The sequence below is a fragment of the Chelonia mydas genome, chromosome 7, assembly GCF_015237465.2.
Source record: "Chelonia mydas isolate rCheMyd1 chromosome 7, rCheMyd1.pri.v2, whole genome shotgun sequence".
Classification (NCBI taxonomy): domain Eukaryota; kingdom Metazoa; phylum Chordata; order Testudines; family Cheloniidae; genus Chelonia; species Chelonia mydas.
This window is the reverse complement of record NC_057853.1, coordinates 23374179-23401523: the sequence shown is the minus strand read 5'-3', so window position 1 is coordinate 23401523 and position 27345 is coordinate 23374179. Positions and strand designations below refer to the sequence as shown.

Genomic DNA, 27345 nt, shown 5'->3' with positions numbered 1-27345 from the left:
ACAAAGAGGGGAAGTGTGACTTGCCCAAGTTCACACAGCAAGTCAGTGGCAGAACTGAGGATAGAACCCAGGACTCTTCCGGTCCCCTATTTTGAACACTGCACCACGTTCCCGCCCATGAAGAGAAATGCATGTCAGATGGTAACGTGAGCCTTTCCTTTGCCACCCCGCTCCCCAGTGGCCTGTACGTTCAGCTGCATGATGAAATTCACCGTCAAGGATTGTGACCTAAACACCGGCGAAGCCGACGATGAGGGCTATGAGGATGAGTACGTGGTAAGGATCTGACAACTGGAGCTTCAGTAGGTCCAGGGGCTTTTGTTTCCCTTGTATTTTCTGTGCACCAATAGCCTGTTCCTCTGAAATGTAATCTGGCCACAGAAGCTTTGGGCACTTTTTGTAAAGAGGGGTGTGGGGTTCCTCCCATGGAGAGATGGAAGTTCCTTGTCATGAGTTTCCCCAGTCTCTGCAGCTGCTCTTCTGATTGTTGGGGCCAAGACACAAATTTAATGAAGCTCTGAGCTTCATAAGCTGTAAAATCTTAGCATGGACAGGTGGTTTACTCTACCTAACCTGGAGTACCTTCCTATGAGTACTCTTCATGCACATACATGGATACACTGGACATCTGTCTTTATAGAGGCTGTGGTGTCTCCCTCAGGTTGGGTTGCCCTGCGTTAGCATGCTGTGTCACGCATCAGGAATGAAGGGTGTTGTCAAAGCTGTGTGGAATAGCTGGCATGGTTCCTACTCATGCCTTGGGCAGCATGGGCAGCTCTCCTGTGAACTAGAACTCTCTGTTGGAGGGTAAATAAAGCTCCTTCTGTTCTTGAACAAGTGCTTTTGACTTTAAAAATAACCTGTCAATGCTCAAAACAGGACAGTGGGCTCCACCAACACAGTAGCTGCTTTAATGAATGGAGGCTGTTTGGCCAGCTCTTGCACTGAATGCGTTTCACTTCATAGGCCAGAGTCTGACTCTGGTACCAGGAAAATTCCATTGCTGGCTCTTGAGCCTGGAAGGGAACCTTGGCTCCTTCCTTTTGGCAGTGAGACAAGGGCTGTATTAGGGTTCTGTGTAAGGGCTTCTGTCTGAGTCCACTGCTATATCCAGACAGCTTTTGAGCACAAAACCAATCTTTGTGCCGAGGTCTCTCTTGCTTATTGGGAGCTAAAAGTTATCTTGAGCTTAGCCAACAGATTTGGTTGCTTCACACAGGGTGGCTTTGTTTGCCTTTTGGAGTAGAAGATGTGATGTGTTTGAACCTTAACCTGTTCTGTTGGCTCCTGTATTTCCCTGCTACTTCCTCACCAGACACTGAGTATCTGATTGTAGCAACTACTGGGCAGTAAGTCAGCATGAGCTGTAGTAAGAGCTGGTGGAGCTTTGTCCAAGCAGAGAGAACAGAGAGGATTTTCCAAAGGACGCTGCGCAGCTAGACCCTACTCTGTGCCAGGTTATATGAGACACTCATCCCTCTCTGCTATGGCACTTGAGCAATTTTAAATAACAACCAGAGTCCATCCATTAATTAAACTAGAATTATGAGGGGATCTTGATCATACCCCTGCAGAGGAGTGTTTCCAGGTGTATATGCACTGGAGAGATGGGCTTATCCAATGAGGCAAGTTCCACCTCCCATAAATGTGGCCACACCAACAGCTCAGCTCACCTAACATTCAGTGGTGGATTGTATCAGATATGATACTTCCTGAGAAGGTCTCAAATGCAGGCATGTACCCTTCTCCATTATGGACTCTGAGGTCAGTTCTTCTTGGACCTGAGGTTCTCACTGTGCATTACTGACCTCAGAAATGATGAGCTGGGATGCAAAATATAGAGAAGTTTCTCAGTATTCCAGAAATGTAAACCTTGCATTAGTCCAAGCACCTGCCTCTATTTGGTTAAATTTTATTTGTGCGTGGTCCCTTCTTTTGGATCTTTCTCAAACATTTTGATCTTTGGCAGGTTGAGAGCTGTGCTCGGAATGGGAAGTCCTATCATAAAACCATGGGCATGGAAGAGCTGAAGGCTCTTCCAACTCCAATACCCAATCAAAACAGATTGGACCAAAATATCATTGCTCAAATAAATCAGAAGGGAGACAGGAAGCTAATTTCTGCGAAAATCCGTGATCAAAAGTAAATGTCACAGTCTTTACTTGATTGCAGTGAGCCAAGTCTATAGCTTTCCCCCAACAAGAACTATCTTATTTCTGTCAAACTTTCTTTCCCTATCAGCTTGAAGACATTGAGGTAACTGTAGCTGATCACATCCAGAGGGTTCTGAAGCCAAACTTTGGAGCAGCCTGGGACGAGGTGGGTGATGAGTTTGAAAAGGAAGAGACCTTCACTTTATCCACCATTAAAACATTGGAAGGTAAGGAAGTCTCTGACCCCCACAGAACTCCTAGCATTTCCCTGCTTGCAAGAGGCAGTCTGAACTCTGGCCTTTTAGAGTATGTCTGCACTGCAGCAGGGAGATGTGATTCCCAGCACAGGTAGACAGACTCCGCACTAGCTCAGCTCAAGTTAGCATGCTAAAACTAGCAGCGTGGATGTTGCAGCACTGGTGGTGGCTTGGGCTAACTGCCCAAGTCCAGGCCCCCCTACCCCCCTGGGTCTGAGCTTGAGAGGCTAGCCTAAGCCATGGCCACTGCTGCAACATCCATACTGCTATTTTTTGCGTACTAGCTTGAGCTGAGCTAGCCAAAGTCTGGCTGCCTATGCAGAAATCACACCTCCCAGCTGCAATATAGATATACCCTTAGAGCTGTGGCTCCCTTTGGTCTGCTGGAGGCTCCTTTGGGCGTCTAGTTCTACACCCTGAAATTGGAGTCATAGTTCAGGTCTAAGGTCCAATACAGACCTCTTTCTGAGTAAGATTGTGACGGGCCAAATTCATCTCTGGTGTAGGTTCACAGAATTGGATGTGTCCTGTTGTGCACAGTATTGGCCTTTCATGACAAAAAGCTGCTTTTAATTTCAAAAGCAACCATGTTGGTTTGGTCATTGTTGTGATGGAAACACATCCTACATTCTGAGTATCCTGAGCCTTTGGGGACTGGGAATGGCGTATGAGGAAGGAAGGGAGCACCTCACACTGGTCTTGAGCAACACCCTTTTCAAGAAGCTGGAACATGGTTCAGCCTTAACTCTAGCTGTCCTTGCACAGGAGGAGTTAGGCTGCACCTTAGGGCCCAGAAGTAGGAAGGAGGAGTAAACCATAGACGTAATATGAAGCTGAGGAGGAGGGATCCTGAAATGACCTCTCTTGTTCTCATCCTCACACTCTGTTTGTTTATTTTTAAAGACTCTATCTGGGCCTCTTCCAAAGCCCATTGAAGTCTGTTGGGGTGACAGCTTCTGGGGGTACTTTTTATATTGGGCCTTCATCATGCAGTTTTGTGTTGCTCCCTTTAATCGTCACTGCCTGATGGGGATTAGTCCTTAGGTTGCTGTCCATTGTCTCTTTGGCTATTTCTGTGCTGTCTTCCCTGTCACCTCATGCACGGAATACCCTCCCTGAACTGGTACTCAAAGCTACAACCCTCTCTTATTTTAAATCCCTCCTGAAGACCCATGTCTCCTGCAAGGCCTGAAAGAAGCTCATTGTCTCCTCCTTCATTTTATCCACTTTTATCTCCTCAAATAATTTCTACCACTGCTGTGCACTATCCTTGCTGAGTTACTGTGCAGTCATCTTGATGCTGTCCATATCCTCCTTCCTGGTCACCTTTGTTACCCATGCACCCTTGCTGTGTCATGTACAAAATTATTATTTATGATTTGTATTGCATTAGTATCCAAAGATCTCTCTCAAGATCAGGGCCCCACTGAGCTGGGCCCTGTACGAACACACATGGAGGCTCTCTCTGCTGTGAAGAGCTACTTTCTAAGCCCCTTTGGGCAGAGACCACATCTCTTCTCTGTACTGGGAGGAGGGCCTTACCGTACCTTTGGACGCTGTTAAAATAATGATGTTAAATAAACCCATGAAACTGACCCTCTGTTGTTTCTTTTAACAGAGGCAGTCAGTAATATTGTGAAGTTCCTGGGGATGCAGCCGTGTGAGCGATCGGATAAAGTGCCAGACAACAAGAACTCTCACACATTGTACCTGGCAGGTAAGCAGTTGGGATTCTCCGTTGGGATCTCTGCCCCACCTTATGTGGCACTCTTGGCGACTCTGGGGATACACAGGGATTTGTCTGTTTTGAGACTGAACAGTAGTGTGTTCAGGATGTTAGCCCAACTAGTACACAGCCTATCGCCCAGTTGCTACAGCCTCATATAACATTAATTGACCTGTTCTGTTGTGCTCCCCATCCCTTCAAATTCAGGCAGCTGATAATGTTGGGATCAGAAGAATTACTTGGGGATAGGGATTGGGGACAAGCCCAATCCCTTGGGATGGTTTGAATTGAGTTCAGAACTGCCCTGCATGATCTTCAGGAAGCTGTTACCCCAACCTTGGTGGGAGTCCCTGGATTTCCAGAATGAGGTGAACTGAGGTATCCTATGGGAGATGCAAGGAGGACTTGAGCAACAAACTGAATGTAATTCTAGATGTTAAACTAAAATGCATACTGGGTGAGCAACTGATGGTGCTATCAGAAATGTCTTGATCTTCTCCCCATTTGAGTCTAAAATATAAATGTAATTTGTATTTCCGTTGGGTTTTGAAAGATTTATACTAGTGACTAACTCATCCGGGTACTGTAATGTGCTACTGTGGGGTTTATAACTATCCAGCTGCATTGGGGATTTTTTGGACTATGTTCTGCTGATGCTCTTTGGAGAGTGGACCTTGCTCCAGCCACATGAGTATCCTTAGAATTTGATGGATGAGTGAGTGGCATTCAAGCACTTTATTCTCTTCCCTCTTCTCTTCTCTGTTCCAGGTGTGTTTCGGGGTGGCCATGACCTCTTGGTGCGTTCTCGTCTTGTCCTAACAGACATTGTAACAATGCAGGTCACAGCCCGCAGTGGAGAAGAGCTTCCTGTGGACGTAATCATGGCCTCGGTTGGCTAAACTGTCTTTCTGAGACTGCACTGTGACATAAAGGAAGAATGTTCTTGGTTTTCTTGGTTCCCCTCTGTTCTGGACACTGAATTGGAATCACATTCACTACAGCAGCTTTTTATCATTAGTAAAACTAGGACAGTTATTTGGGTTTTTCTAAATAAAATTGTGGTGTTTTTATGCCCTGATAGGAGGTTTTAAGAAGCATTCAGTTTCACTTAAATCTATAAACCCCTCTGAAGAATCAGCCCATTTAATACCAAGTTGCTGGACTCTGCAGTCTGGAGGTCCTGTGTTTCCAATGCATCCTTTTTTAACCATTCCTATCATGGTAATGCAGTATCAAACCCATTAAGTCACTTGGAATCTGAAATTAGTGTGCTTTTAATTATCACTAATTTTGCTAGTCGATTTGTCTTTAAAAGACCCTTAAAAACAGGACACGGTAAATAAATAAAATAATACAATTCCCTCTCCCACAGGCTATAGAACTTGGCTGCCTTCCGCTATCATCTTCATGGAAAATGACAGGCTGATCTTCTCCCAGGGTACTTACCCCTCAACACAGTGGGTTGGGATTGGCTGGCTTGCAGTTATATTCAGTCAAAGAATGGGAAATAAGTGCCTAGCTCTAGTTTTGCATAACCCTGTCAGAAGGAAATAGTCTCTGTAAAGTGTAAATCAATTGAACACACTGTCTGTGTATAACTGGTTTGGCTGTTCATATTCCCGTAGTTATCAGTAACTGGTTTTTCAGTTGTTCTTAGATCCAACACTGAAAGCCTACTGTATAAGTGGTAGAGGATTACGTGATTTTTGGTGTGCTGTAGTATCCTGAGGAAATGTGACCTGTTAGATTTTTGAATATGAAAGAAGCAATATGGTGATGTGTAACATCAAACAGCGTGTAATATATCAACCAGAGCTGCTGTCATTCCTCTCTGGAGCCATCATTTTGGTTAACGTGTGAGTTAAGGGGAAAACAGGAGAGATGTCTGCTTCTAGCACCTGTAATTGATCTTTGTTCTACTCTGCCTGTATTTTTTTATGCAAAGTGTCACCATATAATGTAACATTAAACAAAGTATTAAAAGATCCTGATGGAATTTACATAATTTATTATTGGCCTAAAGGTGTAGCCAAAGGCATTGCACCAACTCATTCCTGCAAGACTGACAAGGCATGTGCGACTGGTAGGGAGATTGACATAGACAATGCCGGTCTTGCATGCTTTAACAGAGTGATTATCTAGGGTAGCACCTATTTTTGTCATTGCCTCTTCTGTTCACTTCTCCCACCGCCCTGTTGGAGGGGCTCACCATATCCTGTGCTGATACTCAAGGAGTTCTCCTTACTCATCACCTTCTGCATGAGCCTCCCACTTTTGTGTTTTTGTTTTAAGCAAACCTTTGTCTCTCCTGGTCCTGAGGCTTTGGCCACTATAGGGCAACACATGCACCTGTGCAACCCGCAGTGCTAGCCTGAGGTTTCTGCAGTAGTCTGTCAGCTAGGAGAATGAACTCTGTGTCTCCTCTTACTAGAGTGGTCCTATTTCCCGTTTTGCAGCACTAGGGGAATTGCAGCAAAACACAAGGCTGAGTGGGCAGCTGACCACGCGTCTTGCGGACACAGACCCTGGCCATGAGCGGAGGCCATGGTTTGGTTGGGAAGGGTCTTTGCCAGAGATGTGCAGCTGACAGAAGGGCGGGGAGCCAGGAACACTCATTCCGCCAGCTCGGGCTGGAACCCGCGCTCCGATGCGGTTGATGATATAGCCTCACCAGCTTGGCCTGACTGAGGGGGTTACACGGTCCTTTGCACAGGGTGCCTGTGCAGAGCACTACTGGGGGCAGGTTTGTGACTGTCAAGTGCATCTGGGCTGTGCCCAGAGCCCTGCAGCGGAGCAGAGCTGGGGGCCTAGAGCTCGAGAGAGAGAAGGCACGTAGAGGTGCCTGTGCCCCTGTTTTCCCTCCCCGCCCTGGACAGCCCCCAAACGCGGCCCTTCCTCCAGCCATAGGATGACCAGATGTCCCGATTTTATAGGGGCAGTCCCAATATTTGGGTCTTTTTCTTATATAGGCTCCTATTAGCCCCCCTCCTCCCGATTTTTCACCTTTGCCCTCTAGTTCCCCCCTACCCAGCCGTTACATAGCCCAGCCTGGCGCGGGGCCTCGCGTGGAGCTCGGCTCCCCCGCAGCGGGTGCTGCGAGCTGGGGCCAGCCCGGCAAAGCCCCAGCCCTCTCTGCGGCGGGTCCCGGCCCCGGGGAGCTGGGGCCGGGGCCGGGAGCAGGGAGAAGCCTGGCTGCGGCGGGGCTGCGCCCGCGCTCACCCCCTGGCGAGCAGAGCCAGCCGGGACCAGAGGCGCGCGCGCGCCCCGCTCCCTCGCCAGTCCGTGGGGCAGGCCGCGTGCCCGGGGCAGAGCCTGGCGGGGGCCGGCAGCACCCCCGTCACGTGCCCATCGCCGCCCACTCACAGACGGCGGCTGGGACCCGCCCCAGGGCTGTTGGCGGCTGCAGCGGGCGGGCTGAGGTGTCGGTAACGGCCGGGTGAGTGGGAGCGGGCCCTACCCTGGGCTGGGCGACGGAGCAGGCCCAATAGAAACCCACCATGGGGCCAGCATACCCCTGGGCAGCCCCCCTCCCGCCCCGCAGTCAGTCTCCCTCAGTCCCTGGGTGGGAAACCCGCCCTCCCGACAGCCCCTCCCCGGAGACCCCCCTCTGTCCCTGGGCGGGAACCCCACAGTCCTTCACCGGAGACCCCCTCTGTCCCTGGGCGGGAACCCCGCCCCCCCCACAGTCCCTCACCGGAGACCCCCTTTGTCCCTGGGCGGGAACCCCGCCCCCCCCACAGTCCCTCACCGGAGACCCCCTCTGTCCCTGGGCGGGAACCCCCCCCACAGTCCCTCACCGGAGACCCCCTCTGTCCCTGGGTGGGAAACCCCCCCCCCCCACAGTCCCTCACCGGAGACCCTCTCTGTCCCTGGGCGGGAACCCCCCCCCCACAGTCCCTCACCGGAGACCCCTGCAGCCCCCCCCTCCCTCGGCAGGGAGCTCTTCCAGCCCCTTTTCCCCCCACCAGGAAGCCCCACAGCTCCCAGGCAAGGAGCGCTGCAGCCCCCTTCCCAGCCAGGAACCCCCTTACAATTCCCCTTCCCCCCACCAGCAACCCCTCTCAGTCCCCTGACCACCTCCCTCTGGGCAGGGGTCCCCAAATCCCTCTCTCTCCGGGCAGGGGACCCCCTTTTCCATGCTCCACCAGGCAGGCCCTCAAATCACTCTTACAGTGAGAGACCCCAGTCCAACAACCAGTGACCCAGAGTAGAGATTCCCACTCCCCCTTTCCCAGAGCTGTGCTGCATGGGGCCTCCCCTGACTTACTGGTTCCTGTAGATTTAGATGTATGGTTAAAGTAAATACAGGGGAACAAAGGGCTTCCCCCAGCCTGTGTCCAGGGGTCTGTTTCAGTGGATATAGTGGGCAGCAACACCAATCTGTCTTGTTTTTTTTCCAAGGCACCTATTTCTTCTATCTAAGCACCATGTAACAATTAAAGATAACTTTGAGCATGTGTCCTCCCAGCCTCCCTTGCTCCACTGAATATTACTCAACTGCAATCCTTAGTCATCCCACTGAAAGAAGTGTTAACATCATAGATGGGGGGAAAGGTATGGGGGAATGCCCATCGAACTACGTGGTGTGCATTAAATATGACACTTCAATCACTCGCTTCTTGTTCTCTCATCTGTTCATTGTATGCTTACTTAGATTATTTAAGTCTTAGTGGCTTTTTTACAATATCCAGCACACTTTTGGGCTCTGTAAATAATAAAGCCCTGACACTTTGCCATAGAGTGGACAAGGGGTTGAGTGGTAGGGGAAGACGTACATGTAGTAAATTGCTCCTTTTGTGTCCAGTGTGAAGGTGAAATGTATTCATGCTTTGTCATCTGAAATCAGATTTGAGGCCATTGTTCCACAGCATATAATGTCCTCTTCTTTTAGGAAACTTGTGAAGAATGTGTGGGCGCACAGCCTGCGCTCTGGGAGCAGATCGCATCCGCCGAGCCTGTGTGTACCGTGATAACCATGGTAGAACAAGACAACCTGAATGGAGAGATGCTGATAAATATAGCCCCTCCTACAACAAGAGTCCCCAGTCCAACAGCCCTGTTCTGGTTTCTCGACGACACTTTGAGAAGGTAACCTTCAAGCAAAACAAAATACTTAGCATGCATTATGATGCATCCTATACAATGACTTGTAGTTTGAAGGGGGGTAACTGTATATTTCACAACTGTACTTGACCAGTTTGATATAAATATCTTTATATTTTGGAGCATTACAGTTTTCGGTCTCTCCAAGCCTTAGTAGTTTAACTCTAGTTCTGTATTTCCAGACTCCTACTGCTAATATATGTGCTTTGCAGGAATTCATACTGACACTTCAGGCTTTTCAGTACACGTGCTTGCTGTATTAGTAGTGCCGTATGTGTTCCTACTTCTACAGTAAAAAGGTGTTTTAAGTTCTGCTGAAATGTCAGGAATTAGGTATTTGTTACAACTACTTAGATTTGTAGAACCAGAAATATTTAAAGGTGAAAATTAAAAATATTAACACTTTATCATTCTAACCCAAAACACCTGCACAGCATTTGAAAACTACTTCCTCATTTACTTTTCTGCTTAAATACTATACTTAAAATTCCACAGTTCTCCTGCAATAGCTGATGAGATCACAAAGCAGAAAAAGATGGTGCTTGAAACATATCTATTTATTATTTGTATTACTGTAGGGCTTAGGAGCCCCATTTATGGACCAGGACCCCATTATGCTAGGTGCTATACAAACATAGAAAAAAAAAAGATGGTCCCTGTCCCAAGGAACTTACAATCAGTGTGTAAGACCAGAGACAACAGATGGGCATAGGCAGACTGATGGAGGAGTACAAGGAAACAATGAGATGGTATTGGTCAGTATCATAGGTAGTGGTCTCAAGCGTACCAGAGGCCTAACTATGAGCACAAGCAAACATCTGATCATACAGTTGTCTTTATTAAACTACTTTCCATGCTTATTCACTATTTGGGGACAGTGTGACACACTTTATTTACAATGTTGAAGCAGAAACAATTGGATTTGTGCTCTTCTTTGCTGCTTTCTATTCTGCTTGTAGGCCTGAAAGGTTTTACAAAACTCAAGGCCAATAGAAATGTTTCTGTGTAGTTTTGTTCATTGGGAACTTTTTTTTAACAAACCATTTTCCTGTGGTATTAGCCACCCAAACATTGCAGCTTTTGGCTGCCACCTGAGAATCAGAAAGTGAATTTGACTAGAAGCAGAAGTGAAACCCACAGTCTGTTTCCATTGTCCAAACTGAGAAAAAATGCAAAAATGTGAACAGTGAAAGTAAGTTAGACTTTAAAAATGCTCAGATTATTAAAACAAAGTTATTGTTTGTAACATTTTTAAGAATTTTTTTTTTTTAAATAAAATTAAGGAACCTAACAGTGTCCTTTTATAATTATTCATTACATTGGGGAAGGCCCTAAGATGATGATGTTGCTGGGACTTTTTTCAGTAGGACAGAATGTATAATATGCTTAGAGTGGAAGATCTCTGAATAGTATTAGTGAAGTAAAAATTGCAAATTTACTATTATACGCAAATATTGTATTATATAGTAAATGTTCCTTATAACCAGTGGTGTTTATATTTATTTTTGAAAAATAGCCATATTGCATATTGCTGGGTCTGAAAATTAATCCCTTGCATATTTTCAATGACTTTCTCATAGGAGTAATAATTACTGATTACTTTTGAATCATTTTTCGGTTGCAGTCACATATCAGCACTGAGTATATTCTCACACCCATACAAAACAGAAGTGATAGAATTGCCAAGAAAAGTAACTAGCAGAACAGCAACTAAAAGTTTCTTTCTTGTCAGAAAGTAACCTTTCTTCTTAAAATGTAAGATATTACTTTAATAAGTTATCTGTAAGCTCCTCTTTTCTTGTTAGGCTCTCTGCCACTAGTTGTAGTGAGTGAGTTTGCTGTGATCTGTTGTAGTCTCCACTATATAATGGAGAAGGCAGAGAGCTACAATATGCTCTGATTACTTTGTAATTTGCTGTCTGCTCCTGTCTTGTGTACTGGCATGAGGTGCTTTTCTATTTTATGTGAAAGGATGCTGACTCTTCTGAGCGTGTCCTTGCGGCTATGCGCTGGGGACTGGTCCCAGCCTGGTTTAGAGAAGCTGACCCTTCCAAAATGCAGTATAAAACCTCCAACTGTTGCAGCGATACCATGATGGAGAAACCCTCCTACAAGGTAAGTTTACAATATTATTGCATTTAATGAGTCTTGAGAGAAGGAAGATTTTATAATCATCAACTCCTAGCAGTGCTACTAATGACTTGTAAATCCTAACAAGAATTGGCCACCACCACCCTGTTGCACAGAAAATAAATCCTTCTGAGTGACACACTGTAAAACCTAGCATCTCAGTTTCATTGAAACAGAAGAACCCAACAAGCGATAGCTTTTCGCATGCTGTATTTGACTAGGTGGCCTTAAGATAACGTGCTGTTTGGTTCAAGTACAGTTCAGGCTGGAGAAAACAAAGACATTGGTTCTATAGAAAGAAAGCTTTGGGAATAAAATACTACTTAAAATTAATAGAAAGCTTGTCTGTTAAGCCAATTGAGCAGCAGCACAAGGAGCTCCATAGGTAGACTTAACCTGCCCCCCTCAGCCAATAGGTGGGTGTACTGTTTGGTGGGAGTCTATAAGAGGGGGTTCTGTCACGCTCTAAATTATGGAAGGTGAGAACATAAAGAATTATTTTGTCTTACTGCTCATAACCTTCAGTGAGTTAGAGACTCTCAGAATTACCCTGAGTATTACTTGCAGAACACCTCCAACTTAATTTTGGTGTGTGGTGGGCAGTTAGGTGCCTATCTCCCATTGATATTAATGAAAGGGAGTAGACAGAGTGCCAATTACTACAGTGACATATTTAAAACTAAATCAGACTTCCTGAATGGAGTGGAATAGAATGACTAGATTTCCATCTTGTGCTAGTGTGGAGTTCTCATGCTGCCACCACCATGTATTAACCACCTAAGAATTAAAATACATTATGGGACACTATCAGATTACTATGTATAAAACACATATACAGGAATTATCTACATAGTAAGGCTCTAACTTCATCAAGAGCTTTTAATGGTGGCATAAACCCTGATATCAGAGCATAGTTTTATGTGAACAGAACCCCAGTGTGGATCTACAGCTTTAATGTCTATGCATTTGAGGATCAGTTATAGAATACAAAAAGTGTTATAAAGAAATGTGTTCCCTATACTTCAACCATGGCCTTATCCTCCCCTCCTTCTCCCACCCCAACAATCCTTTTATTTTAATACCTTCGAAGCTGCCATCTGCTTTGATTTGTGACATGGTCAAATCTTCTCTTCCCAAAGGGACCTCTGGTAAAGGGCAGGCGCTGTGTAGTGCTGGCAGATGGATTCTATGAATGGCAGCAGCACAATGGAAAGAAGCAGCCCTATTTCATTTACTTCCCACAGCCCAAGCAAGAAATGGTACTGGATTCCCAGCAACAATGTTGTTTTAATACTCAGCAATGAGATATAGCACTTTCTGGTTTGAAAAGGCTTTAGAAATATTAATTAGTTGTCACTTATCCTGAAGAAAAATATGTTTATTTTATAAATATAAATATAAATTTATATTATAAATTCAATTACTCCAGCTGTGTCTGTGATTGAGGTTCAGGCATAGGATATTGGAAGCAGTGCAGCTTAAATGTGTGGTGAGGCCTAACTTCCAGGCAGGTGGAAAGAGGGCTTTGGCAGTGATGGAAGATGTCCTGCTGTCACATAGTCATCCCCTGTATATTAAAGCCCTGAAATGCAGAAAGATTAGCTTCTCTTATGTTTGGAACTGTTGCTGTAATGTGTGATGGTACACCCAAAGCTGCAGTCTGTGCATGGCCTTTTGATCTACAGTGTGCTTCCCATCACTCTTCTGACGGAAGGCTTGATCCTGAGGAGTGCTGAGCACAAAGAGCTCCCATAGAAGTCAATGGCCCTTGGTAAAATTTCACAGAACAGAGTTCTGAATAATCTCAGAAACTCTTTTCTGCCTGTTGTGCTTTCGTTATTTATTTTTTCATGGAAATGTAATCTGTTACATCGAAGATCTTATCTGCTACTGTCGCTTATCCTTTCTCCTCTCCTGTGACCTCACAATAATTTCCAAAGTAACAGTGTACAATGCACAGGTGGAGAATATTGACTTTGAGAGGGGGGGAAAGGTATCAATGCAAGATGAAGTTCCTAATAAAGTTTTTGTGTAAACAGCCCTAGAAATAGGGAAGAGTAATTAAAATAGCAGATGAGGCATGGGCAGCTGAACTACACTGGTTTTGAGTGTTTTCTGTGAGACATCAGATAGCCTTTAAATATCTTTGTATTGAAATTACATAACATAGAAAGGAGATTAGGAAAGATTGTGATCATTCTGTATCTTTATTTTCCAGGCAGATGGGAAGGATGATGATGAAGAGTGGAAAGGCTGGAGGTTACTCACCATGGCTGGGATTTTCGATTGCTGGGAGCCCCCTGATGGAGGGGATGCATTGTACACCTACACCATCATCACAGTAGATGCTTCTAAAGGCTTAAGTGATATCCATCACAGGCAAGTGAGAATGACTGGCTGTGGATTGTAGAGTTTAGGGGGGCAGAGATTAGTGGCGAGTGTGTGGCAGAAAACTTTCCCTTTACTTCTATGCTGTGTGGAACAGGTAGTGTGACTGTATTCTCCTACATACATAGCCTTGGTGGCCAAGAACACATAGGCCAGAAATTCTTCCGTGCTCTTTCTACCTGATCGCCCTAGAGAAGTACATTAGAACATTACTGAGTTGTTTCAGGTCACTGAATCTTGCCCTTGCCATAAATCACTGTGTTTGGCTCCTTGCTGGTAGCAATAAGAATTAAATTTCTCATAGGCCTGCCTAGTGATTGACAGACCTTTTGCCTCCTCTGGGGAAGCAGGCTGCTTTGGTGAAGATAGTACACTGTTTGCCTCAAAGAAAAACATTGTATTGCTTAGTCCTTTCCTCACGGCTTCAGAAATTAGGTCTGTGTGCCTTCAAGCCAGTTGTTAACGTGCTAATAGTTATTGCCAACACAGTTTATCCCCAGATAGCTGGAATCTGGATTATGTTAATTCTGGATCTTAGTTTGGCTTTCACCCAAATCACTCAGTCCTGCCACGTGGCGGATAAGTTGTGTGTCTCTATGTGGACTTAAGATTTCTGCATCTCCTCCCATGTTTAGGATGCCAGCTATCCTGGATGGGGATGAGGCCATCAGGAAATGGTTGGACTTTACAGAGGTATCAACACAGGAAGCCCTTAGGCTCATCCACTCCACAGAGAACATTGCTTTCCACCCGGTTTCCACTATAGTAAACAACTCCAGAAACAATACACCAGAATGCCTCGCTCCCATTGGGTTGGGACCAAAGACGGTGAGATCTGGTGGTTGACACAAATCACACTTCCCTCCGTAATACTGTTTAATAATAATAAATAGAATAGTACTTTGTCCTCTGTCTAACTTTGTAGCTGAGGGTTTTGCTGCTCTTTACAAACAATGAATTAATCCTGCCCGCGAGGTAGATAATTTATACCCATTTTCATAGATGCAAAGATTGTTCAGCCTGGAAGAGCCTTTTACAGAGGAGAAAATGGAGGCTATAGACTCAGGGCAAGATTTAGGGGCAGGTGACTCAGGCGACCCCCTGGGGTGCCAGGCTTAGGGGGCACCAGGCTCGGGGGTGCTGTTTTTGTTGTTAGTGACAAAAGGGAAAATAGAATGTTTGAAGTAAAATGTAAATACAGATTGCAGATCCTAGCATGCAGATTTATTATCTTATATGACAGGATGAATCATGCATGCAAATCATGCATCAAAGTTGTGAAATGAGCTACAAATGCAATAAAAAATAAGGTAGTCAAAAGTTTAACAAATGGGGTGGGGCATGCCATAGAATATAAGAGAATAAATCACATGTTTTGTTTAGCTGTTTATTAGGGGCTGGCAGCTCACTCAGTGCCTGAGGATGAGAGGTAGATTATGCCATGTAAGATTCTTGATCTACCCCCTCTAACTGATTCAGGATGGCTCTGAGAGACTCCCAAATAAGGGAGTATTATGTACTCCTCATAACACAAGAACTAGGGGTCACCAAATGAAATTAATAGGCAGCAGGTTTAGAACAAATAAAAGGAAGTATTTTTTCACACAACACACAGTCAACCTGTGGAACTCCTTGCCAGAGGATGTTGTGAATGCCAAGTCTATAACACGGTTCAAAAAAAACCTAGATAAGTTCATGGAGGATAGGTCCACCAATGACTATTAGCCAGGATGGACAGGGATGATGTCCCTAGCCTCTGTTTGTTAGAAGCTGGGAATGGGCGACAGGGGATGGATCACTTGGTGATTACCTGTTCTGTTCATTCCCTCTGTGGCACCTGGCATTGGCCACTGTCAGAAGACAGGATACTGGGCTAGATGGATCTTTGATCTGACCCGGTATGGCTGTTCTTATGTTCCCAAAGGCAGCCATCCATCCCCAGTTGCAGAGAGGGTCACTACAGTGAAGGCCCCTCAAGGATTCCCATTCCTTTTCCTGCTCTTCCAGAAATAAACCATGTTGTATAGTGTCGGGATCACTCTGCTTAGTATGGTATATTCTTTCCTGAATGGCATTTAGGATTAATCCGACTGGGACTTCCACGGGAACTTTCTGCAGGGCTGTGTAACTGTAGGGAGTGATGCTGCTGCTGCATCTTCCCCATTCTGAAACTGGACCCAGCTCATTGACTTGGTACCCATGTGGGCATTTTCTGATGTGCCTTGCATATATGACCAGCTGTTTCTGTGGTTCTTATTTTTCTTATTGTAATTTGTCCTCACAGGAAACCAAAGTCAGCACTAGCAGCAAAATGATGTTGGATTGGGTGAAAAACAAGTCTCCCAAGAAAGAGGAAGGTGATTTGCCCAGATGGTCCAGCCAGTTCATCCAAATCGCTGCACCCAAGAGAACCAGTGCAGGCTTAATGCACCAGTGGCTGAAGAAGGAAGAGGGGGATCCTTGTGCAAAGAAGCCCAAAACTCAATGAACTGACTTTCAGTTCTGAGTTCCTAAGTAGATGCAGCGTGTTAGCTTGTTAGATCCTGCAGACTGGTACTGAGACTCCTGTGATCTTGTTGCATTGAGCATTTAAACGTGATCTCTTTAGCACTGATGTGATTTTTGTAGCTTGTTGCCCTTCTTGTGCTGATGGTTTACTGATTCAGGAGAGCAGTGTTTGGTTTTTAAAACTTTCTTTCTTGTCTTCCACTAGCAGGGACATAGATTTAATGTGCAATGCTCACCTCCCACCAACTTTTTCACTGCAACCCAGTGGTTGGCACTGACCTGCCTTGGGAATGTCTATGGATCAAATACATGTGAGAGAGGCACTTAAATGCAATCCATGCTCTTCCCATTGGATGAGGAACAGAAAAACTGCATGGAATTCTTTCCTGTGGTGGTATTCAGCTGGTTCTCCTGTGTGTTAATTCTCCTAGATAGTCTGTTCTATACAGATTATTTTGGACACTTTTGATGCTTGAGAACTTCTGCAGCTGAAAAATGAAAAAAAGAACCTATGTTAAACTAGTATTTAAATCAGAGACAGAGACCCGTTCCCAAGGCCAGGAAATTCTGGGCTAACACTGCCTTGCTTTGTGTCGGCACAGCAACATGCATGGGCCTCTGCATAAGGCTTCCAGAACAGTGGGATCCTGATGTCATATGCGGAAAGGAGGATATTCAGGATCCTGGAAGCAAGTGGCATGGGTACAGGTGCCTTTGAAAACTGAGGAAGCATTCTATTATGGAAATGGGGAGGGGTGTGAGTAACAGAGAAATGCCTTGTTAAGTCAGTTTTGCTGGTGAAAGCTAAAAAGTGGCCTTACCTTTAAATCCTTTTCCATGCTCATTGTCTGTCCCATTTCTGACAGGCTGACCTGCCTTTAAGGAGTCTGTATGCTATTCTCAAGGGCTGCTTTGAAAACCATTCCCCAGTGGTATTATAATATTATGGAAGCCACTAGAAGTATCGTCTCAAATTTCCCACTGTTACCATGTAGTCATAATATAGGCATGAATCAGTATTTTAACCAGTGTTATCTAACCCTGCTCAGAGCAGGGTTAGATGACACAATGGTAAAAATGGCAGCATATTGTCTACACAAAACCTCACACTGACAGTAGCAACACTGGTAAATTTAAAGAGAAAGTCCTGATATTCAGAAGTGCTGAGCGCCCACAGCTCCAAATGAAGTCAATAGAAGCTGCAGGTACTCAGTACTACTGAAAAACAAGCTTTAATGTATTGGCATGACCTTAGAGAGCAGGTTCCTGGGAATTACTGGGTTTAATCTGTCTTCTGTGGCAGCCATAACTCCTAGCTTTATTATTTTTTGTGGGGAGTGGTGTGGGAAAACTTGTCTTGGCCATAATGTTTGTGCAATCTTTTTGTTAATAGGATTTTAAGATTTAGAGAGTATTTTCTGAATCCTTGATCCAGAGAGGGAACAATCACTCTTTTGAGTAGGTAGATCACTGGACTGTCACTAAAGTACAAAAGTATTTTTTTGTCTTTGGTCTGGGACTTGAACAAACAGTGAGAGTCAAATGTTAGAGCAAAGACCTTAGCATGTGGGTGCTCTCTGGAGAGCATCACTTATTTGTGTTTGAAATAGTAGTTTGTAGAAAATAAAAAGCGATCAGTTGGCTTGTTGTGATGTGTCCTTGTGTGTGTCTGTCTCTGTATACTTGTTACCAATCCATAATCATCCACTCCACAAGCAATGTGAATAATGTGTCTTCCTCACCCTTGCAAAAAGAGACTTCATAGAGTACAGTGAGCTGTAAGACTTTTGGCTGGCTAAAGTTCCTGAAGAGGTAAGAGTTTATTTACAAATTAAAATATTCTCAGAAGGCAGATTGATGGCTCCACTCAGAAATGATTTGTTCTAAGGGAGCTACACAGATGCTTCTTAGCTGCTGTGGAGAGTTTTCAGGGATGGGTGGTTGAGCAGCAGCCTTTGGAGTGTCGAACAGGAGTGTGGTAAGATACCATTAAATGGGGGAGAACCAAATCCATACGGCAAGGAAATGAGTTCTTTTAAAGATATCAAACTGTATCCCAAGATATATCAGAACCTTACGGTAACCCATTACATTACATTCATTGGGAAATGCTCCATTGAGCCCCATTTCTGACACCTTGGAGGAGCTAGGGAATGTCTCCTGCTAGCTGATCGGTAGTTTGGGTGGATTTAGGGTTTCCCCTTGTCTATGCTTAATGTAAACTAGCCAGAAACAGTTTTGCAGTCTATTTCCCTATTACTGCCATCATTAATCTTTCAAGACAAAATAATGTATTATCTAATTTCAGTCCCATCCAGACTCTGGAAGAATCAGAGGGCTGGATTTGTGGTCCCTGAAACTCTTGTCTCAACACCATCTATGTGCTTCAGCAAGCAACATGCAGAAAGTGAGAAATAGATTTCTTCCCCTGCCAAGTCATTTCTGCTTTCGGCAGAATGATTTTGCTGCCCCTCTTCAGTGTATTGGCTGTAGACAGCAACCATAACAGAACAGACTCTACAGAAAGTCACAAGCATGCATTTAATTGTTGTAAAACTCACTGTTGCTACTATGGAGGGAGGCATGAGGTGAATACAGACCTGGCAATCAGGAATACCTGATTCTAATCCTCTTCCTAATACTCACTCTTTTATTGCCTTGGGCCACTCATAATCCCTCTCTGCCTCAATTTTCCCATCTGTAAAATGGGGAATAATCCTTCTCCCTAACACTCATAAGGGCTGATTATGTGTAGAGCATTTTGCAGGTAGAAAGCACTGGAAGTGTTATCACTAAATAACTATCTTTATATTTATATACTGTTCTCTCTAAATAACACCTTTAAACTTATATCTATTTCCAAGTCAAATGTGTCTCCATTCAGAAACTGTTAAAAAAAATTTTAATGAACATACTTGGTACCATAATCTCATCCTGAAGCTCATACTTGCTTCAAATGAAGCCCTTCTGTTGAAAGCCAAATGCCAGTTCTGCAGGCCCTAATCCCCCCACTCCCAGTTATGCCAACAGCTGTGTCAGTAACCTCAGAAAACAAGCGTATTGTTTTTCTTAGTGCTGGTCTCTCAGGAATGAGGAATTTTTCTTTTTACATGCGAGTATAAAACCTAGCACTAAAACCAGGGGCTTGCAAACCCATTGCCAATAGCCAGGGAAGTTTTAGTTTTGGGAAAGGAAAAGGCCCATCCTATTAAGGTAGCAGGAGACTGAAATGAAATGAGATTTTCCTTAGGTGTTTGCACGGTGAGACAATAGGCCTTTTTCTAGAAGGGCAGCTAGTGGCATTATTGGTTTGATCAAAGACGGACAATGTGGCCATGTCTCCACTAGCCCTTTCTCTGAAAAGTTTCACACTCCCTCACTGGTGGTAGCAAAATGGGAGCCCTAATATAGAAAAAGTTGGTGGAAACAGCGGCAACTAGGGTTTTAACCACTGTGTCATGTAGATTTATATGATGATGCAGTTGCTGTACACTAGGGCTCCCAGTGATGGAATTACACCAGTATTAGAAATGGTGGGATTTATTTGCAGGAAAAAGGGCTAATGTAAACACAGCCTAAGGATTATTGGATAGCAGATCTGCCCTACCAATATTGGGATCTCCAACAAGAGAGCTGGGATCCCCTGTATTTTGCTGATTGTCCTTGATTTTATTGAGAATATTTGAGAAGGTAAGAGACTGCTTGCTCCTCTGTGGCACTCCCCTAGGGGAAATACAGCTTGCTCAAGTAGGGAGACAGTGATCTACTGGCTGCCCTTCTATTTGTGGTCTACAGTGACACTATATTGGCACACCTTTAAAAAAACACTCTCAATTTCAGAGTCCTGCTGCTTTGCGGGCAGAAGCTCTTCATCCCCGAGCAGGAGCAGGACAGGTACCAGTGGTGGTACTTACAGCTGTTAAAACTGGTAATCTACACATTCCTCTTTTTACTTTAATATAGGCGCCTGATGGCGGGTTGCTTCCCCTTCCATTGGGTGTGCTTCAACCTGCGTTAGCACTTGTATTGATCATGAGCATAAGCCTGGAGTTTGGAGCAACCCAAAATTGATGGTGGGTCGGAATAGCACAGTTGAAAGGGGGGGCAGAGTCTGGATCATACAGCCAGGTTTGTGTCTGATGTTTATTCCTAGTAGAGCATTTAACACTGATTCAGCCCTTCCAAATGTTTTATAAACATTTAATTCACGGTTAAGTGGTCCACATGTATATGTGGGCCTTATGTCCATAAATACCCTTCATAGCAGCCCTGGGGAAAGTCTTAAAGCTGTGGAAGCTGATGCTCAGAGAGGTAAAGTGGTGCCAAAGGCTAGAGTGAGGCAGTATTAGATTTGCAATTAGAATTTGAGGCTTCCTCCTTCTTAGTTCTATGCTTACACAGCTAGGGTGCCCTGTTCTGGAAGACAGGAGCAGTAGTCATTTGCCCTGGCACAAAAGCTACCTGCCCACATTTGTCATAACAATGAGGGGAGGGGAGATATTTTTCTTGCCTGTGACACCCCTGCCGCCCCAGTCCAATACCCAAGTGACATGGGCAAGAAGAGGGGAATATTGTACATAAAAAGAGAGAGGCTCAGCCGTGAGCCACAGAGCTATTGGGGCACAGTGCAGTGCAAGGTGCTGGTGTTTACAGCGAGACTGGAAGGTGAATTCAAGCGTGGAGCAGATCAGGGGCCAAAGAAGACTAGCGACACGTGACTACTTAAAGCACTATAGCCGAAGCAGGGGAAGAAATATCCTTTCCCTGGTGCATCGCTTTGTGAGGCAGTCAAAGATCCCGTCTCCTTATAGCTGCTGTTGCTGCACATTAATATGCTTCACCACCAGCTCCCTTTGCAGGCGGCCCAGCCAGCGTCTCGACTGCCACTCCACCTTCATCCGAATCCGAGCATAGGGCGTTGCGAGCCCTATGCAAATCAGGGATCGGAATACCCGCCAATGGGAGCCTGGTCGACTCCCACGGCCGCCAATGGGAAGCGGCCGGCGGCCTGGGCTTGGATTTATATCCGCTCGCGGCTGCGAGCATTATTGTCATTGCAGCTGCGGGCGTCTGGCAGGGCGGATCGGGCTCAGTGTGGTGGTGAGGGCCAGGGTTCTGCCTTGGGTTTCGGTCTCCGTAGGGTTTATTTTAATAGCGTGTGCATTGCTGCGGGCGGTTCGCTGGGGGCTGCAGGCGGGGGCACGTCACGGGCTGGGTGCAGGTCGGCGGCCCCGCCGGGCCTCTCGGCGCTGCAGCCCGGGCACGTTGTAGCCCTGGCGGGCGGCTCCCGGGGCGGTCCCTCGGGGCGGGTCGTGCCCCGCGGCCTGCGCGTTGTAACGTTGTTGTGTCCCCTCCCCAGGCCCTGGGACCGGCGCGGCGCCTCTCCTCCCGGCCGGCAGCCGCCGGGATCGGCCCCTGCTCCCCGCGCGCCGCGTCCCCCCCGCCATGTCCGGCCGAGGGAAATCCGGCGGCAAAGCGCGAGCCAAGGCCAAGTCGCGCTCCTCCCGGGCCGGCCTGCAGTTCCCGGTGGGCCGCGTGCACCGGCTCCTGAGGAAGGGCAACTACGCGGAGCGGGTCGGGGCCGGGGCACCCGTCTACTTGGCCGCCGTGCTCGAGTACCTGTCGGCGGAAATCCTGGAGCTGGCCGGCAACGCCGCCCGGGACAACAAGAAGACCCGGATCATCCCCCGGCACCTGCAGCTCGCCATCCGCAACGACGAGGAGCTCAACAAGCTGCTGGGCGGGGTGACCATCGCCCAGGGCGGCGTCTTGCCCAACATCCAGGCCGTGCTGCTGCCCAAGAAGACCCAGAGCTCCAAGAAATGAGCCCCGAGCCACCCGCGTTCCCAGGAAGTCAATCGATCCGCGATGCGGTGCAGCCAACCTTGGCGTTCCCCTCGTATCCTCTCCGTGTGCCCGCTCTCCCACCCCGGCCCCCCGATCTCCCCCCCCCCCCATTGCTGCCGGGGGGCACTGCCCTCCTGCCCCCCATGTGCTAGCTTTGCAGTCCGGCAGCAGGGGAGGTCGTAGCTCTTATTACAGAATGATAATGAGCCTGTGATTCTTTCTCTTCCTCTCCAGCCCCCAGCAGGGAGGGAGGTATGAAACGAAGGAAGGAAGCAGTTTGAATTTGAAATAGTAATAATAAGAATAAAAAAGCCCTTTCCCAGGGGCCAGCACCCTGCCTGGTGCTTCTAGGTTGCTTTCTGGACTGTTTGGCTGCAAAGCTATCCTTCCAGGGTTGCTGGTCAACAACTCTGTTCTCAGAGCAGCATCTGTGGGGTTGGTGGCTTGCTGTTCTGGACCTGCTCACATTCCGTGGGAAGAAGTGTTTGGGAGAAGGAAGAATTGGTTGGTTCTCTCCCTCTTCCCCCCCCTCCTTTTTTTCTTTTTCCCTTTGGGAAGGTGTAACTAACTGCAAGGGAAAATATTTTGCACAGTGAAAGCTCCAGCCTGGAGCAGGAAGAGACTGGGCTTGGTCAGTGCTCTTTTTATTTATGTTGTGTTTGTGGATGTAATGGAAGATACCATGCGTTTCCTTTGTATTCTACCTGGATATTGTTTGGGGGTGGGAGAGTCATGGAGGGTGATCTCTTCCTATTGCTTAACTTTTGCACGAATGATCTACTTTACTTTCTCACCTTGCTCCATGCAGGAGGTAGGGAAGTTGAGGAGGGTGATAATTTTACCTGTTGTTGCTGCACATCCCCATAAATGTGATCAGAAATGGACTTAGTAAGTACAAGGAGGGTGGTGAGGCCAGGAGACTTTTTTCACATTTGGAAAGTATCTGTTTCTGGGAGGAACTAGTCATTCAGATACCAAGTCTTGTTTTGTCCAGTGGTATAAGCGAAGATGTCATCAACTGTAAAAGAGCCCTAACTTGGGTCTCCGGTTACGTTTTGAATCCCTTCTTGCAAAGTCACCTTATTGTAGCTGTTTGGCTGAGTTCATGCACTCAGTGGACTAGTAGGATTAGTTATTTCTCATTAGTGTGGTCCTGTATGGTTTGGGGGAAAGGGTGCACTTGAAAATACTCTAAAAGAGCATTACAAGGTCATGAGTTGACCGTTGGCAGGGAATGGAAGCTGCCATTGGTCGTCCCCCCCTCCCTTTTTTTTTTTCTTGATCCGATTAATAGCTTTATGTTGCAGAACCTTATTTTTATTGAGAACTTAGCACTTGTACCCTAATTGCACTTTATAATGACATGCAGTGTTTTTGTTCATCACTACTTCTGGTTCTTAAAATGAAGTGCTAGTTATGCATCTGTTAACTGTAGTCCTCCTTAATGGATTAATGTTTCTTTTTTTAAAAACCTATAATTTACATAAAGCAAATATATAGTTAATGTGGTGGTTATTAAATGGCTATTTGGATAATGTATGAGCATGAAAGTCAGCCTAGCAGTCCCTGTGACACATAGTAGCTGTGATCTTATAGAAATTGGTATAAAGAGCAATCTTGTTCCTTATTGTGAGGGCAGCTTGTTTATGTGGAAGGTTGATAGAATCATGTGCATGTAGCAGTGTCTAGGCTGTTGGACAGTAGAACTTCATAATCTTATTAAAGTGCAATGGACAACTGTGTCTGTGCTGTAAGTAGCATGTGTTCCACCTATCAAATCAGCTCTTAATTTTGTAGATGAAGTAACTTGCTCTAATTCAGTTATATTCTCTAGAATAGATGAATTTGGATGCCTGTAAGTGGTTTTATGAAGGGGTTTTTCACTCCATTGTAGAATGTGGAAAAGGTATGTTACTAGAGTATTGATTAGTGATAATGGAGAAGTAAACTTGATATGACACTGGCTGTCTGGGATATTCTGTGGTTTCACCCCTCCTCAGGCCTGGGGGAAACCGTTTTGTTTCTGGGCAGCTGTATCTTACTGCTGTTGCATGGGACCAACTTGGATTTTTTCCTTCTGTAAACTGAGCATTAGGCCATACTGGGGTGGATGAGGGAGAGAATTAGGTATTTTTCTTTATATACAAATCACTGTTTAGAGAATGGAGATTCTAAAATGTCTCTATCTTAGTGTCTTGTGTTCTTTTGTTTCTCTAGGACCAGCATTCTGTACGACTCAAAGGAGATTGCTTTGTATTTCTTAGAAAATGCAGAACTTGTGATACTGAAAAAAAGAACAATGCAAACCCAAAATCTGATTAAACTGGTTCAGTATTGAATGTATGTCAAATTTGCTGTCTGTTATCACCACATCACCTAACTCTTGCTTGCATTGGAATTGTCATATCTGAGGAAACAGGCTGATATTTTTATGTCAGTAACTTTGTATTTGGATTCTGTCTTCCTGGGAGGGATGGGGAGAGAGATCTGATTTAGTCCAGCAATCCCAGTCCGTTGCCATAGACGTTATGTTTACTTTTTTCACTCCAGATTGATCCCCTCGCCTGTCTGTGTGAACAAACATAATAGTCATCCTCCAAATTTTTCTCCCTGCTGCTGGTAATGTAGAGTCACTTGATGACCCAGCCAATGAGGCAAATGCAAAGAAACTTGAATCTCCCTCAAAGGTGTCACCTGCAAGGAAAAGCAAAGCTGGACTGGAACACTTACTCAGCTGGCTGATAAGCTTGAGACACTGCACAGGAGCTGAATTTCTAGTGTAGACTTAAGTTTCATATACCCTTTTCCACTTGTACTTAGGTGGAGAGCTCACAATACATATGCCAGGAGACATCTAGGATGTGATTCTGCAAAGACTTGTATTCCTGATTTTTCTCTTCCATGGGTGGGGAGGAAATTGAAAAAGCGGGGGGTGGAGAAGGGTGCGGGGGAGAGGACCATAAGCCAGGGGGTGCAGCACCTGAAGTGGTTTTCATCCTATGCAGTGTTTACAGTTTGGTTCAATGGCTCTCAGCACCCCCACTGTACAAATTGTTCCAGTGCCTCTGGAGAGGATGCAGGCAAGCTTTGGGGGGGGGGGAACAGTGGTTGTCTTTTAAAGAGCCTGTAAATAGAAGATATTGAGGAACTTAATTATTTGTATGCCACTAGCACCAGTAAGGATTGGGGCCCCTTCGCTCTGAGCACTATACAAACACAAATAAGATTGTCTCTGCTGTAAAGAGCTTACAGTTTAGGATAGGATGCCACATGTGTGTAACAAACAATTGAAGGAATGGGGGTTAGAAACCTGGCAATGGAGGAAGGAGGGCAGTAATGAAAACATTACCCACTACTGGGTCTTCTGTCAAATTCTAGGTAAGTGTCAGAAGTGCATGACTAGCCATCTATTTGGCTATTTCAATTTAGGAAAGAGTTTTAGTTTCTCTTGTGCCCTGCATCCAGTGGAAGCCAGGCTGATGTGTTCTTAACAGATATATTTATTATAGTTGATAAAAGCAGGTGGGTTTTTTTTTATTAGCTGGGGTTTGGCTTTAGGTAGGTACACTTTACTTGTGGGTATTTAAACTCCATCCCAGTCCGCACTAGTCAAATAACAATACTGTGCAAGGTTTGGAATCCAAACCTACTTCTCCTTTTTTTTTTTAACTGTCAGATTTTTATAGTATTGTGACTTCAACTGGTAGCCTGCCATGAGATTTTCTTTATTGCTCAAAGAGGGGAGAGAATGTTTTCCTCAATTTCCTTTAGTCGGCCTTGGGCATTTGGCAGCGTTTTATGCACAGTTACCCACAAATACATGCAGGAAGCTATTTTGCATAGCAACATGGGAGAAGAAAAGTTCCATTAACAGGAAAAATACAAATTATTGGAAGGGAATTGGAGAGGTCTGGCAACTGAAACTGCTTCTAACTCTTCTAAAACTGATTAGATTTCAAATTAATAATGTCCTTTTAATTCTGCAAAAACTTGTGTTGTCATCTGGGCCCAGATTAGGGTCGGGCAAGTCAAATATTTGAAAGCACTAATTTATTAAAACAGTAACAAATAATAGTAAGACTTCATGGTCTCTGATAACTTACTAGGCATAACTATTTAAGGATAAGTCCAAGTTATTTTAACTCGGAAAAATGCAAAACAGTCAAAAAGGTAGGCTGGTGCCTATACCAGGGCATTCTTGCTGGAATACTTGACCATATTTGACTATAGTCAAATAATTGGTGGACCATTGTCTGCCTGGTTGAGATCCTCAAAGGTATTTAGGTGCCTAGCTCCCATTGTGTTTAGGCACCCAACTGCCACTGTAATCCTTTGAGGATTTGGGCCCTAGTGACTAAGGAAACTACCCCAGACCTGCTTCTAAATGTGATGCTTTTATAGCACCACAATAACCTTGGCAGATGGTAATAAAAGTGAAAGCTGCATTAGGAGACTGGACTGAAGAGACTGACTTAACCTAGCAAATCTCTTGTGTGTTAACTTCTCTATGACTGCAGGTTTATATCCACTAGCCCTGCAACTCCACCTGGGATTTGAAAATCAAGCTGTGTTCTTCTGTATGTCAATTACAAATATTCTGTAATCAGAATTTAGCTGATATCTTTGTTGATAGAATAGAATTCTCACACACACCCCTTCTGTGTAGTTGTACCACAAGGAGCACAAGTTGTGACAGTAAATCAGAGGGCTCTGGCATAAGGGGAGTAGCTACACTGAGTTAGGAAGGGTGATTTTCACCTAGTCACTTTCTTGGCCTCTGTGCTCTGATAGTGTAGCAGACTGCAGTTCTGTCTGCCCACAGATTGTATACACCATGGCCAGTGACAGTGCAAGTCTTGTATCGTTTCTTTGTGCTCCCCCTGTCTGTCTCCAGCTGCTGTCTCTTGTCTTTATACAGTAAACTCTTTGTTCTGTTGGTGCAAGGCCTGCACAATGGAGTTCTGGCCCATGACTTGGGTTTCCATGTGTAACTGCAGTAATTGTCTTCTCTGTGCAGTCCTATCAATGGGCCTGCCCTTGCCTAGAGGAACCACTGCTACAGGTGAGGGGGGAGTGCAGTCTCTGCTGAGGATTGCTCCTGTGAGGTAAGCGCCTAGGCCTTTTCCCAGTGCTTGCTGATGCCTAGCAGGGGGGGTGTGTGTGTTTCTACTGATTTCCTATATGGCTTTAATCAGGGGCCCTTAGTCATTATGACAGTAGGGAAACTGGCAGG

The 27345-nt window shown here is 45.5% G+C and overlaps 3 protein-coding genes across 7 annotated transcripts in view; all 3 read left to right on the top strand.

The window, feature by feature from the left end:
* COPG1 (COPI coat complex subunit gamma 1) overlaps window positions 1-6122 on the top strand; it is a 29987-nt gene extending 23865 nt beyond the window's left edge. For all 3 annotated transcript variants that reach the window (XM_007059990.4, XM_043550542.1, XM_043550543.1), the window contains 4 exons: window positions 179-276; window positions 2242-2380; window positions 4029-4127; window positions 4905-6122. In XM_007059990.4, the coding sequence (XP_007060052.3) occupies window positions 179-276; window positions 2242-2380; window positions 4029-4127; window positions 4905-5035 (467 nt within the window). In that variant the 3' untranslated portion in view covers window positions 5036-6122. The remainder of the gene's footprint in view (window positions 1-178; window positions 277-2241; window positions 2381-4028; window positions 4128-4904) is intronic.
* Window positions 6123-7352: 1230 nt separating this feature from the next.
* Window positions 7353-17913, top strand: HMCES (5-hydroxymethylcytosine binding, ES cell specific). 3 transcript variants are annotated; one of them, XM_037904704.2, is made up of 7 exons: window positions 7353-7572; window positions 9028-9224; window positions 11211-11354; window positions 12509-12628; window positions 13588-13748; window positions 14393-14585; window positions 16042-17913. In XM_037904704.2, the coding sequence occupies exons 2-7, from the start codon at window positions 9042-9044 to the stop codon at window positions 16243-16245; spliced, it is 1005 nt and encodes a 334-aa protein (XP_037760632.1). In that variant the 5' UTR covers window positions 7353-7572; window positions 9028-9041; the 3' UTR covers window positions 16246-17913. The 3 variants fall into 3 exon arrangements, with proteins under 3 accessions (XP_037760632.1, XP_037760634.1, XP_043406394.1); XM_043550459.1 differs by lacking the exon at window positions 7353-7572 and adding an exon at window positions 7680-8690; XM_037904706.2 differs by lacking the exon at window positions 12509-12628 and having other exon boundaries at window positions 7418-7572.
* A 3128-nt stretch (window positions 17914-21041) lies between these two features.
* LOC114019535 (histone H2A) lies at window positions 21042-24451 on the top strand. The gene is made up of 2 exons (XM_037904072.2): window positions 21042-21365; window positions 21625-24451. The coding sequence occupies exons 1-2, from the start codon at window positions 21098-21100 to the stop codon at window positions 22089-22091; spliced, it is 735 nt and encodes a 244-aa protein (XP_037760000.2). The 5' UTR covers window positions 21042-21097; the 3' UTR covers window positions 22092-24451.
* The last annotated feature ends 2894 nt before the right edge of the window (window positions 24452-27345 follow it).

Coding starts and splice junctions, on each gene's coding strand:
- HMCES (XM_037904704.2), top strand. CDS start 9,042: ATGTGTGGGCGCACAGCCTGCGCTCTGGGAGCAGATCGCATCCGCCGA. Junction 11,355..12,508: donor TGGAGAAACCCTCCTACAAG/GTAAGTTTACAA, acceptor CTCTTCCCAAAG/GGACCTCTGGTAAAGGGCAG. Junction 13,749..14,392: donor TTAAGTGATATCCATCACAG/GCAAGTGAGAAT, acceptor TCCCATGTTTAG/GATGCCAGCTATCCTGGATG.
- LOC114019535 (XM_037904072.2), top strand. CDS start 21,098: ATGCTTCACCACCAGCTCCCTTTGCAGGCGGCCCAGCCAGCGTCTCGA. Junction 21,366..21,624: donor GGATCGGGCTCAGTGTGGTG/GTGAGGGCCAGG, acceptor TCCCCTCCCCAG/GCCCTGGGACCGGCGCGGCG.